We start from the raw sequence: 14,646 nt of genomic DNA, 5'->3' as shown, positions 1-14,646 counted from the left end.
TCAGAATCTCTTTCTTTGCTTTAACTGCCTAATGGCGGACTTTTTTGATTGGTATAAGTACAAAATCTATCCTCCAACCCACTTTTCTCTGGTTAACCTCTCTTCATGTAATCTTTGAAGCATTCTAACTCCTCTTCCTCCTCACTGAGCTGCATGTACCGGGAGGCCAAATTTCTGATCTGCCACTGTTGCAGCTCCCCCATACGGGGTGCAGGCCACACCCCAGGTGCTGTTCTCAGTCTTCTGTCCTTGCTGGTGTTTGCCCATGACTTCTGTTCCCTGTGCTGTCTCTGAATCGCTCAAGAGTTCTGGCCAGCCTTGTGGCTGGCACATTCATCACTTCTCTCCCATGATCTCTTTCTTCTTTAGACACCAGTTTTTTTACATGTACTATCTGATTGCCTTTTTTGAGGAGATGGTGAGTCACCTTGTACTTTTTTATTATCTACTTCTTATAGGCTGATATAACAATTAGAATGATATCTTCTGGGAAGTTGATTCCATTGACAAATGTGAAATTTTGAAGATTTGGTCTGAAATATCTGAAAGTACTTTATGTTTTGTGTTAAGTGTATGGTACTTTGAGTAAGGATAGAAATTTTTTAGATTTCAGTATTTGTTAGCATATATGTTGTAAACTGCTGTTTCACTACCTCTTGTTGGTGACATTATGAACATTGTTGAACTATTTATTTTTTTACCTTGAACTAAGTGGGAATAAAACTGTCTAAAATGATAGAAACCTGTCATTTTGGACTTGGTGAATTCTTTACCTTTCTTGGAATACTATAAAGTGTTTTTTTAAATGTCATATTTTTATCTTATAATATGACTAGAGGGGAAAAATTTCTGAAGAATTAAGTAATTGATTTAACAAATATTATCAATACTGAGAATAAAGACAATGAGTAAATGGAAATCTTGGTCCCAGAGAAGAATTAGGCATCAGATGTCCTATCATTAATTTCTTCCAAGGACTTTTTTTTTCCCTACACATCTTAGCTTCCTGACTAAAAATCTGGCACCAAGTCTCTCTTGATTTGCTGATAGAGGTGGATGAGGAAGGCTGGGGTTGGGCAATGCTTCCTGATACATTTGTGATTAGTTTAAACGAGGAGAATTAAAGGTCCAAACCTACAGACTTAATTAATAAGGTTGCATCCCACTGTTTTTTAATCACTGTTCTGCTTGTTACTTTTTAGTTATTGAACCTCCCTCAGATTTGGTTGCAACGGAAGTTTCATCAAAATACATTAAGCTAAGTTGGACCCCATCTCCTAGCCCAGTGACTGGATATAAAGTCCTCCTTATACCCATGACCACTGGAAGCCGCCAGCATGCTCTGAGTGTGGGGCCTCAGACGACCACACTCAGTGTTCGTGACCTCTCAGCAGACACAGAATACCAGATCAGTGTTTCTGCCATGAAGGGACTGACGTCCAGTGAACCCATTTCAATAATGGAGAAGACTCAACCAATGAAAGTTCAAGTGGGTAAGTTAATAGGTGATGATTGGGTTTGGAATAAGTGAAGGCCAATTTGATAGTATGTCTTACTGATTCAGATTTAATTTAAATCAAAGTATTTGCAATATACAGCTATATTTTCATGATTAATTCATACTTGTTGAATTTTATTTGGCTTTCTTTCTTTTTACAGAATGCTCACGTGGTGTGGATATAAAAGCCGATATTGTGTTTTTGGTTGATGGTTCGTATAGCATCGGGATTGCCAACTTTGTGAAAGTTAGAGCCTTTTTGGAAGTTCTCGTAAAAAGTTTTGAGATTTCACCAAATAGAGTACAAATAAGTCTTGTGCAGTACAGCCGGGATCCTCATACTGAGTTCACTTTGGAAAGATTCACCAAAGTTGAAGATATAATTGAAGCAATAAACACCTTCCCCTACAGAGGAGGATCTACAAACACTGGGAAAGCAATGACTTATGTCAGAGAGAAAATATTTGTGCCTAGCAAGGGTTCAAGAAGCAATGTACCGAAGGTCATGATTCTTATCACTGATGGCAAATCTTCAGATGCTTTCAGAGATCCTGCTGTAAAACTAAGGAATTCAGATGTCGAAATCTTTGCAGTTGGTGTGAAAGATGCTGTTCGTTCAGAATTAGAAGCTATTGCCTCTCCTCCTGCCGAGACCCATGTGTTCACGGTGGAAGATTTTGATGCTTTTCAGAGGATATCTTTTGAACTCACACAGTCCATCTGTCTTAGAATTGAGCAAGAATTGGCAGCTATAAAGAAAAAAGGTTAGTAGTCTTTGTAGAGTAAAAGTTATCTCTTCATGAAAAAAAGAATTTTTTATTTTAAAATTGTAGATAATATGCTTCTTGAATTCTAAAAAGAATTCCATAAAATATACAGGAAAAAGTAAATTTCCTATGTTATTGAAAACCATTAAAGTTAGTTTACTTAACTTTGAGATGTGACTTTTTTGCTTTAGACATTTTTGCTTTATAGAGTGATGAGATGTTTCTGATCCTAGATGTTTAATCAGGGCTGGGAACCAGTTTTGTCATAACTATTTATCATATCCAATTCAATGCCCATTAATTGAATGTCTACTATGTGCTAGATGCTGAGCTAGGTTCTTTGAATCAAGGACAACTAGACTATAGTCCTGGACCTTTGAATTATTTTATGCATTCCCTTTCCTGGACCATTTTTGGGCATCCTTTCTTGCATCTGGGCTTCCTTGTCCCTCTTGTTTTCCTTTGTCCAAGTTCCTTTTTTCAGCATTCAGTTACACATCTCATCTCTCATCAAGCCTTTCTTACTTTTTCTGGTGCTATAACATCACTTTCAGTCATTTGACGTTCATATGTGCTGCTTTGTTTTGTTGATGACTTTACATTCTCTTGTCTCTCCATTTCTTTGTATGTCCTCTGAAGACAGGCTGAGTGCCTTAAACATTCCCTCTTCCTATGTTTTAGTTTAATAACTGTTCTTTCATTAGGAAAAATTTCTCAATTATTACATTGAAATAAAGTGTTTACTACCAAAGGTTAATATGTGATTGCCTGGGATGAATGGGAACATTTTGATGGTTTATTATAGGCCTTTTACTATCTAAAATCCCAACTGTGGGCAGGATCATTGCATTACAGCTTTGTCTTAATAAACTCAAGATTCCAATTCAATTTTAATTAGTCATTTAAACCACATAACTTAGTATTATGAATGGTCAAAACACATGATCAGCACCTCCTTGTAGGGCTGTTCGAGGTCTTCTCTCAGTGCTCACATGTGGAATACCTCCTCACTACATCAGTCTCAATGACCACTCTCCCAAATGACTCAGCTGCTTTAGGAACATGTAGTAATTAAGTCCAATTTAGTCCATAAGTTTAAAAATTTTAAACTGTATCCTTCTTTTTTTTAATTAGCTTATGTACCTCCAAAGGATCTTAGCTTTTCTGAGGTGACTTCTTACAGTTTTAAAACTAACTGGTCGCCCGCTGGAGAAAATGTTTTTTCCTACCATATCACCTACAAAGAAGCTACTGGGGATGACGAGGTCACAGTGGTGGAGCCAGCATCGAGCACCAGCGTTGTCCTCAACAACCTGAAGCCAGAGACCCTGTACTTGGTCAATGTGACTGCGGAGTATGAAGATGGCTTCAGTATTCCCCTAACTGGAGAGGAGACCACTGAAGAAGGTATGATGGGGTTTCTGCCACTGTTTTCCAAAAACTGGCAATTTATTGTAGAACAAAGTTACCATTTGAAATAACTGCCTGCTTATAGTTCAGAATTGTGAATGCCTTTGTAAGATTCAGCATCTTTAAAGTACAGCTATTCATAAATCTTCTCAAAAGGAGAAAAACAAACCTTTTAAGTAAAACGCCCTAGACTTACTTTGGTGAATTTGAGGTTAATAGACATGGAGAACTGTTAATAATTATAGCATTTTCTGTCTCACATTTCAATAGTTTCATGCTCAATTGCTTCTGAAACTGCCTTACTTTATCTATGGATCTGACGACAAATATATATTACCAAATGTTTTCTTTTTTAATTGTGGTAAAGTTCATATAACATAAGATTTACCATTTTAACAATTTTTAAGTGTACATTCAGTAGCATTTATATTGTGCTACCATTACTACCTCTCCAGAACTTTTTTTATCCTGCAAAACTGAAACTCTGTACCCATTATACAATAAACCCCTATTTCTCTTCCTTCCCCCTCCCCCTGGAAACCACTATTTTACTTTTGGTTTCTATGGATTTGACTACTTTACATACCTCATATGAGTAGAATGATACAGTATTTGTCCTTTTGTGACTGGCTTATTTCACTTAGCATCATGTCCTCAAGGGTAATCCCTGTTGTAGTGTGTGTCAGAACATCCTTTCTTCTATGGCTGAATGGCACTTTACTGGATGTATAAATGGTGTTTTGTTTATTCATTCACCCACACAGATACTGTGGTTGCTTTCACGTTTTAGCTATTGTAAATAACGCTGCCGAGAGCACGAGCACACAAATTTTATCAGATATTTTAAGCAGTGTTTGTTTAGATGTGTTCTCTTTTCTAGGTAGAACTGAATACTTTCTGATTCATTACATTTGACATTTAAAAGGTACTGATGAACCTGGTTGGGAGAACTAAGACCAGACCATTACTTTTTCAGATAAATATAGTGAACGAGATGTCAATTGTTCTTCTCTATTTTTATTGGGGATAAGAGAAGAGGCTGAAACAGCACAGTGAAGAGTTCAAGATGGTTACAAAGAAGTATTTGCTGATGGGGAAGGCACAAGTTGACATACATTGCTGATAAAAGCTAGATAATATTTTTTCCCTGAAAGATTTTTCAAATAAAATTGATATTTTCTGCTGCGCATGGTTTAGGTATATTTCTACTCAAAGGCCAGCAAATGCACTAAATTGCCTAAAGTGTCTTATGAGTTTTGTGATTGTATGACTTACAAGTCCATCCTTAGATATTCGTGACTCTCTCATGATTCCTCTGTAATGTCCACATTACCTCTTCTTGAACTTGGCCCTTGTTCTTCAGCACTTTGGCATGGGGATGGGAATATGCCTCAAGAGCAAATTTTAGTCTACAAAGTTTTTGAGTAGAGGTGATTACATTCATATATACTCTGGCTTTTGATCATTGGGTTACCACAACAGAACTTGGTAATGCCTTCCGGTTCTGTTGGTCTGTAGTGAAATCTGAGATTTAAATTTACCTAGTCAATGAGGAAATTTCTGATGCAGTACCATTATTAAACTAGCAATGATTGAGCTCCTGACAGATGTCAGGTACTATGATAATTGATTTCCATGGATTATCTCATTTAACCACTTCAATAATCCCGTTAAGTAGTCACATTTTTACTGTGGGGTAATCTGAGGCTCAGAATTACATGTCTATTAAGCTTCAGGTGAGTATTCAAACCCATCAATTTATTGTCTCATTCAGGAGGACTAATTTAGTCTTTTGCCTTGTCATAAAAAAATGAGTCATGGGTGCAAGGCTGTCAACAGCCGTTTCTTTCTTTTCTTGGAAGAGATCATTTCTTTCTCCTTGATGTGCTGGGTGTTTAGGTGAAGGTGTGATTGTGGAGAGGTGCATGCAGGCATGTTGCACTGGGGTTTCACCCCAGTGGATCGAGCAGACAGTAACCTGTAGTTCATTTCCTGAATGTGTTGTCCACGTGGACAGATTCCCTGTTAGACAAATGGGTCATTTAAACATGTTTACTAACCACAAAGCCAAATAATGTTCTCATTTGGGTTTAATCAAAATCTGTGGATGTTACCCACATTGCAATTGAACCTCAAGATTTAGATCTAACTAACATTCATTAAATACCTATAATGTGTTAGGTCCAACACGTAAATGGTGTCATTGTTCTCCAAGTCAAATGACTGTACAGGTAACAAGTTAGTTATGGTGCTGACTGGAAGAAACAGTTCATTCGAATGGGCAAATGTGGTAGACCTGGGTGTCAGGTATTATTTTCTACTTTCCTGAGAAAATCTGGTGAGAGTGAAAGCCTTGGTTACTTATATTTGAAGAAATAAAATGTATTTATTTTTGAATTTTCTGTCAATATGAATTTATCATTTAATGGAGTATTTATGATTCTAAAAGGTTACTATTATATATGCCTCTTTATTTGATTAGAAAGTTAACAGCACCTACTCTGTTTCTGGATATCACATTTGTTTGCTGTTTCAGAGTCTAGTGAGTGTCTGGCTAAATGAATGCAGTAACCAGGGTGATGGTCAAAAAACTGCATATGGGTTTGTTTAGGGCAATGCTATAATTTAGTGATCAAGAGCTAGTTTTGTATTTTTCATGTAAAATCAGTCAACTGTTTTTAACATTTCAGTAAAAGGAGTGCCTCGAAACCTAAAAGTGACAGATGAGACTACAGACAGCTTTAAAATTACCTGGACCCAAGCTCCAGGGAGAGTTTTAAGGTACCGAATTATATATAGACCAGTTGCTGGTGGAGAAAGCAAAGAAGTTACCACTCCAGCCAACCAAAGGAGAAGAACCTTGGAGAACCTGACTCCAGACACAAAATATGAAGTCTCTGTAATTCCTGAATATTTCTCAGGACCTGGCTCTCCACTCACTGGAAATGCAGCCACTGAAGAAGGTAGAGAAATATCCTGACTGTATGGTAATAACTAAAATCTCAGATTGCAGGAGAGACTTTGGACAATGCTCCACATGCTACAAGCCCTGAGACACTCAGTCTCAATTATCTGAGTATTTTAGACTGTACTACTTTTAGAATTCAGTTACTGAAATTTTTGACTTACAGTATTTATTCATGTTGGTAGAACTTGAATGCTATAGCATGGTCTAAATATTCCATTAAAATGTTATTAAATATTTTAATATAAATTTAAAGATGGCTAGGGATTAAAAATCAAACTGCTATGCATCATTGAAATAGATTATATATTATTTCTTCAGGAAGATTTCAGAATACCAACTTAAATGGTATAGGTTCTGATATTTGTGGCCAATTGTTATTTAATATTATTCATTGAGAAAAATTAAGGCATTCATAATTTAAATTTTATTCCCTATTTTTAAAGTTTTTAAAATATAACAATAATATTAACAACATATTAGTAATAATGAACAGTAATTGAGCACCTATGTGTGTCAGGTTCTGTTTAAAGAGCTTTTCATATACTATCTCACTTAACCCTTGATAGAGTTTATGAAGTCATTATTATTATTCCAGTTTTACCAGAAAATCAAGGCTAAAGAAAGCTAAATAATAACTCAGACTCCTGTTGCTGATAAGCTGTGTACCTAAGTTTGGGGACTTTGGCATCCTCGTGCAGACGTTCACAGGGAATAGCCATCGTAGCTCCTCCTGCATCACTCTTTCTGTCCCTGCGTAATGTAGCTAGTGAGCCTTCCCTGTGCAGACCTTTGTCTTTCCACCCGCTTTCTTCCCTTTTCTCTTTCTCATTGGGGATCTAGGGCTCTTTGTGCTGGCATCATAAAAAGACTCAGTGACTCCTTATCTATCTGATTTCTGGAGTAGAAGTGGCTGGCTGTTGTGTGCCCTGCGGAGAGTGTCACAGAATTGGGTGCCTTGACACCCTTCAGGGGCAACATAGCCACTCTGCCAGTTAAGTCATGAAATGCTGAACATAGTAGCAAAGGGATGGGCAGCCCCTGAGTTTCACCAGCTCCTGAGGCCAAACTGCATTTAGGCTATTTCCTCTCTTATGTATTATTTTGGGAACAGCATTATTTTTATCATTTATCATTTTTATTACATTAGTGTATTTTCGTGGCCATTACATTTAGATGTTCAGAGCATTATGCCAATGAACCCTTTCTTAACTGAAGATTTATTAGAGGAGTTAAAAACATTGTGATACTAATCAACATATATATATATATATATATATTTATAGTGCTTTGTTCCACTTTTAGAGAGAACCTTATAGTTTTTTGCATGATGGAGTCCACACATGAAAGATTTTAACTGTGTAAACACAGCAGGGGAATTAGATGTCTTTGCTTTGTTGCCTCTACCATGTGGAGCCTAGTTTAGAAGTGCTTGAACTCTGTCAGCTAGTCAACAGTCAAAATTGCCAAATTCTCACCCAGGATATAAATTTAATTTTACACACACATGCATGTAAACTAACAAAAGGGTTTTCAAGTCATTTTATTAAATAATAGGTTTTGATTTTCTTTTTTAATGAAGTTAGAGGGAACCCAAGAGACTTAAGAGTTTCTGACCCTACCACATCAACTATGAGATTATCTTGGAGTGCGGCACCAGGAAAAGTGAAACAGTATCTCGTCACATACACCCCAGTGGCAGGAGGTGAAACTCAAGAGGTCACTGTGAGGGGAGACACAACCAGTGCCGTGCTGAGACGACTGAACGAAGGGACACGATACACCTTGTCTGTGACGGCCTTGTATGCATCTGGGGCTGGAGATGCCCTTTTGGGAGAAGGAACAACACTTGAAGGTAATTACTGTTATAGTTTATAAAAATCCCTCAGTTTGTCTGTGGTTGCATTTAGGAAACTTAAAATGTTTTTAGTGAATGAAATCTGGAAATGTGCAGTTCTTTTCCTTAAGAGAAATTTGTATTGAATGATAAGTAATCATAAAATTGCCTCTTATTCAGAGATGTAGAATGTAAACAACTGAAAAATTGAACTTGATTAGGAAGAAGTGTGTTGGGGAGCTGAGCATAATAAAGCCTTAGAAATGTGTCTGTCGTGCCATGGGTCGGTTAAATGCAGAATAGGTGTGTGACACTCAGAGCGGGAAGGCAACTTGGGAAACATCTGTGGGTGGCGAGGGTTTGGGTGGTCCAAGGTCACACAGCTGTTTCTCACCCAAAAGCAGATAGGAACCCTTTTCTGCCTCTCAGTCTCTTTTCAGTCACCATGCAGGAAAGCATTCATGGTAATTTGAGGAACTTGAAAATCTGAGTTTCTCTTTGTTTGTTTTTCAAATGTCCTCTAAAATTCAGTCGCTTGTTAGAAGTTCAAAGTTAATGCTGTACTTAGTAAGAACCATTAACAAGACTGGAGCTCTTTCCTTGGTTCTCTAGAGTAAGTTGTTGGCAGGCTTCATCATATCTTTTAGGATCTCTTGAAATTTAATAGCCCCTTAGTATTAACTCACCACAACTACAAAGTAAGTCATGTAGGAGAGACAAAAGTATAGATTTAACTTAATCACAGTGAGTATGGAATACAATGTTAGAAGGAAATATCAGTGGATGATTACCAAGATGAGTCAGCACCATGGTTGGGGACCTACATGGAAAATCAGGCATAGCTTTCCTTCTTGTTATCATTGCCTTTTAAATGACTTACTTAAAAACGGTGATAGGAATAAAACAAATCTGAAGTATTTTTTGTCATGTGAAATCACAATGATGTTTGGCAAAATATCCATCAAATTTGATGGATCTAGGAATTTGGAGGGTCGTAGATGTTTTAATTAGCAGGGACAAGGCCTACAGTAGGCAGTTTTGGTTAAAGCTTCAAGACTTAGTCAAGAATTAAAAGCAAATAAACAAAAAAATTCTAATCAAAATTCTCTCTGTAATAGTGATAAAGAGTTTAATTTCAATAGTCCATGAAATTTATTTTTAGAACTGGATTTAAATGAAATATTAAATATTTGTGTGTAAAATACTGATGATCAGAAGAGTCCTGGTTTGGTTACTGAGCCTTGTGACTTTGAAATAATTCCTTAGCCCTTCTGAGCCTCAGTTTACTCATCTATAAAGAGGGAATGATTATTATTATCCCTTTCTACCAGATCTGTGCAGATCAAATGGGAGAATCTAAGTGAAACTCTCTGGGAACTATAAAATACTGTATGTATATAATTTTATAAAAAAGAAATAACATTAACTTTGGACCTGACATCTAATACTTTTGTGTTTCAGAGATATTGATTGGCTATACTAAAGTTTTGAAAATAATAAGAGTTAGAAATAGAAATTGCCTTCATTAGATAGCCACAATCCAAACCATAAGAGCATGTGATCTTTATATCTGGAGCAACATCCAGAATTTATGAGAAGTTTGTCCTTTTCTTTTGACTTTTTGAAATTCTCTTTCTCATATGCTTTCCAGAGGTTTTCAACATAGATAACAATCTATAGGAATTTTATTCCTGTTTTCTTTTTTAAATTATTATCATTTTTACTGTTGTCCAATTATAGTGGTCCCCATTTTTCTTCCATTACTCTCCCCTGCCCTACCCATCCCCACCTTCCACTTTCAATCCTTCCTCCCATTGTCTTGTCTATGGGTTCTTTATACATGTTCCTTGACTTGATCCTTTCCCTTTCCCCTGTTGTCTCCCTCCCCCTACTGCTCTGGTTTGTTCTTTATTTCCATGTCTCTGGCTCTATTTTGCTTACTTGTTTTGTTGATTAGGTTCCACTTGTAGGTGAGATCATATGGTATTTGTCTTTCACTGACTGGCTCATTTCACTTAGCATAATACTTTCTAGTTCCATCCATGCTGTAGCAAAGGGTAGGAGCTCCTTCTTTCTTTCTGCTGCATAGAATTCCATTCTGTAAATGTACCACAATTTTTTGATCCACTCATTCACTGATGGGCACTTAGGCTGTTTCCAGCAGTTGGCTATTGTAAATTGTGCTGTTATGAACATTGGGATACACAGTCTTTTGAACTGGTGTTTTAGGATTCTTAAGGTATAATACCAGCAGTGGAATTGCTGAGTCAAAAGGCAGTTCCGACTTAGTTTTTTGAGGAAATTCCATACTGTTTTCCACAGTGGCTGAACCAGTCCACATTCCCATGAACAGTGCACAAACAGTGCATGAGCGTTCCCTTTTCTCCACAGCCTTTCCAACATTTGTTTGTTGATTTGTTTATAATGGCCATTCTGACTGGTGTAAGGTGGTATCTCACTGTGGTTTTAATTTGCATCTCACTGATGGCTAGTAGTGCTGAGCATTCTTTCATATGCATATGAACCCTCTGCATGTCCTTCTTGGAGAAGTGTCTGTTTAGGTACTTTGCCTATTTTTTAATTGGATTATTTGTCTTCCTGGTGTGGGGTTATGTAAGTTCTTTATATATTTTGGAGATCAAACCCTTGTTCAACATAGCCTTGGCAAATATGTTCCCCCATACCGTCAGTTCCCTTTTTATTTTGGTGATGTTTTCTTTAGCTGTGCAGAAGCTTTTTAATTTGTTGAAGTCCCATTTGTTTGTTCTTTCCTTTATATTCCTAGCCCTAAGAGATATATTGGTGAAGATATTGCTGCATGGGGTATCTGACATTTTATTGCCTATGTTCTCTTCCAGGACTTTTATGGTGTCATGACTTATATTTAAGTCTTTTATCCATTGAGTTTATTTTGGTGTATGGTGTAAGTTGGTGGTCTAGTTTCACTCTGTTGCATGTATCTGTCCATATTTCCCAGCACCATTTATTTATTAAGGAGGTTATTTTTACTCCATTGTATGCTCCGGTCCCCTTTATGAATGTTATTTGAACAGAGAGACTTGGGTTTATTTCTAGGCTCTTGATTCTGTTCCATTGATCCATGTGTCTGTTCTTATGCCAGTACCAGGATGTTTTGATTACAGTGGCCTTGTAATATAGTTTGATATCAAGTATTCTGATCCCTCCTACTTTGTTCTTCTGTCTCAAAATTGCTCATGCTATTCAGGGTCATTTATGGTTCCATATAAATTTTTGAAATATTTGTATATCTGTGAAATATATCCTTCATATTTTGATAGGGATTACATTGAATCTATAGATTGCTTTGGGTAGTATGGGCATTTTAATGATGTTAATTCTTCTGTGAACATGGTATTTGCTTCCGTTTATTTGTGTCTTCCTTAATTTCTTCAGCATTCTGTAGTTTTCTGAGTACAGGTCTTTTATCTCCTTGGTTAAGTTTATTCCTAGGTTCTTTAATTTTCTTGTTGCATGTAACTTTTAACTTTCTGATATTCTTCTGCTTTTTCTTACTTAAAAAGTATATTCACAGTCAACCAAAATTCTTGATTCTAAAAATTATAGCATTTTTGCTAAGATTAATATGTAAACAAACTGAAAACAAAATACATATTTTACTTTAATAGCAAACACAGTCTGCTGGGCTGTGATTTTTCTAGACTAGGTCTGTAGTTAAATGGTATAATTTTATAGTTTTGTGGAAGTGGTGTAAAAAATGTACCAACCTGTGTACACATGTGAGTGTGTGCTTGGCACCTATTTGATAAAAACTTACCTTGTATAAGGAACATACATGAACAGTAAAATATATTTTAAAAATTACTTTTTCATTTCCTGATGAGACATGCTAGATGATTTACAAGTTTTCTTTAAAAATACAGTTAATTCATAGCTCAATTGCCAAAATATTTTTTTTTCATTTACACCAAGCTCTTTACCATTGTGAAGGATTACATTAAATGCTGCCAGTCTGATTTTATTAACATATTTATTCCATTGCATTATGTGTGGTAAACTTGACAAATATGTGAAAGCATACTTGTGACTAAATTAAAATAATAGAAGATTTTTGTCCCTGGTTATTCCATTTCATTTTATTGTATTAACTCAGCCAAATCCACATACCATATACAGGAATAGGATATGATGGTAAATGCAGGGGATGGAAAGCCCAGAAACAAAGCCAGGCAACTGCTTTTGAGGGCTGCTGTTTTTCTAATCTGTTTTTCTCTTGGGAGAGGAGGTGGTAAGAGGCTACCTTGAAGGAATGTTTCTTTCATCCAGAGGCATGGTTCAGTGGGCAAGAGCATTCTGTATGTTGAAAATTTTATAGATTGTCTAAAGGGCATTCTATTCAATTCAGAAAGAATTAAACAAATATTTAGTGTGGTATACAACCATCACTAACTTAAATCTGTTTGCTAGTGCTTTCTTGAAATGCAGCCAATGATCAGAAAATTTCCCTGTCCTTGGAAGTGAGATTTATTAGCATTGGCATTGGGGAAGTTCATGGTTGGCTCTAGTACTGTATGAAATAGAATCACAAAGGCAAAATTTATTACTATTTCATATCCAAACTTCAGAGGAATCTGAACATAAACCATTAGGTTTGATTTACATTGTTTTTTTCCTCCTCCTGTTGTTAAAGTTGATTTAACACACTAAAACACCGTTGTAGATGTAAGTGCACTTTAAATTTGGTAGAACTTTTACTTGTCACTGTTAGTGTTTAGAGAGAGGAAAACCTGTTCTTATAAACCTTGAACTGAATAATGCCCATTTTAATTCAGAATTTTACCACACATGAATGAAAATTTTAGTGTTCCTTCCTGGCTTTGGAAAAGATGACTTTTGAGAATATCCTTTGTTTCAGTTGCTATAGCAACCTGCCAATGTCCTAGACATGAATGGCTTCCTGTACACTACACCATGCTAACTCAGCTGACATTTTGTTACAATAAGGTTTTTAGCACATCAGGAATTCCTCTGCGTGATTTTGAGTAGTAATGGGGCCTCTCCAAGATGGTCTAAACAAGGCCTCTGTTTTCCTAGACTTACTGCTGCCTCATAACAGGAAAAAATCATACATTCTGGGTATAGCCGCTCTGATGTTTCCAGGGAACTAGCACACTCAGCAAACAGTTATTCATATTTTCTTTTCTGCAAATTAATGGCTCATCAGAGAAAAATCTAAATCAAATTGGAGAGGAGACGATTGTGGAAGAAATGTCACTAGCTTTGAAGTTGAAGGGTGATTTAATTGTTAAGAGGTTTTTAAGACCTACATATTATTTAAAGTAATGAGGTTCACTTATCACTAGTGAACTTTGTCCTTTTGAATGGTGGCTCTAATTCATTGCTTGTAAATCAAATGTTTTTCCACGTGAGCACTATCCAGAAGGAGGTCTTCTGTATTTTGCTATGGAAAGTTGGATGACTTTTGAGTTAAACCCTAACGGAAAAGACAAATTGATTTAGAAGAGGGTTTACATTACATTTTCAATTTAACTTCTATTTTTGAAAGTGGTATGTGAAACTCAATGAAAGCTGGCTGGAACAATCTATAAGATGAAATACAGTTTCATTTCATTATGATTAATTTTTCAGTTATCATCATTGGCTAATTTGTATTATAATTATATTTGAATTGGATGATGAGTTGCTTTTCAGAAAGCAAATGGAAAAGGGCTAAGGAAACATAGGAAAGTTACTTAAATCAGGCATTGGTTCTTTGGCCTCGTATATGGAAAAAAGTAGGAATCAACCCCTGTGGATATTCAAATCATGAGAAATGCACCTGTCTGAATTACTTCCCACAGCAGAGCATGGAGGTGCATGCAAGCAGGCACGAGAAGAATGCCTTTCGAACTTCTGTTAATATGCTTTATAATCAAAGTGGAAACACTGAGTATCAAAGTTCAAAAACTGATGAATTTTGTATGTTTAAATTTATGATTAAAAGAATTGTTATTCCTTATTCCTACACTGGTACTATGCTGAGGAGAATAGGGTAGAAAGGAGAACTATTGAGAAGAAATCAAAGGAATAAAGATGAAGGCATACCATCAGTGTAGAAGATGATTGCTTTGAAATGACTGCCAAGAATTCTGTTATTTGAGATAAAAGTAATATACAAAGCACTGGCATA

General features: G+C 36.2%; 1 protein-coding gene across 4 annotated transcripts in view; it reads left to right on the top strand.

Annotated features, from left to right (window-relative positions):
• COL12A1 (collagen type XII alpha 1 chain) overlaps positions 1-14,646 on the top strand; it is a 113,244-nt gene that overhangs the window by 17,152 nt on the left and 81,446 nt on the right. For 3 of the 4 annotated variants that reach the window (XM_036024359.1, XM_036024360.1, XM_028508858.2), the window contains 5 exons: positions 1,203-1,493; positions 1,660-2,262; positions 3,400-3,672; positions 6,366-6,638; positions 8,223-8,495. The exons of the other annotated variant lie outside the window; for it this stretch is intronic. In XM_036024359.1, the coding sequence (XP_035880252.1) occupies positions 1,203-1,493; positions 1,660-2,262; positions 3,400-3,672; positions 6,366-6,638; positions 8,223-8,495 (1,713 nt within the window). The remainder of the gene's footprint in view (positions 1-1,202; positions 1,494-1,659; positions 2,263-3,399; positions 3,673-6,365; positions 6,639-8,222; positions 8,496-14,646) is intronic. 4 annotated transcript variants of the gene reach the window in all.

This window comes from Phyllostomus discolor, chromosome 4 (genome assembly GCF_004126475.2).
Source record: "Phyllostomus discolor isolate MPI-MPIP mPhyDis1 chromosome 4, mPhyDis1.pri.v3, whole genome shotgun sequence".
Classification (NCBI taxonomy): Eukaryota; Metazoa; Chordata; class Mammalia; order Chiroptera; family Phyllostomidae; genus Phyllostomus; species Phyllostomus discolor.
This window is presented reverse-complemented; position numbering and strand designations above follow the sequence as displayed.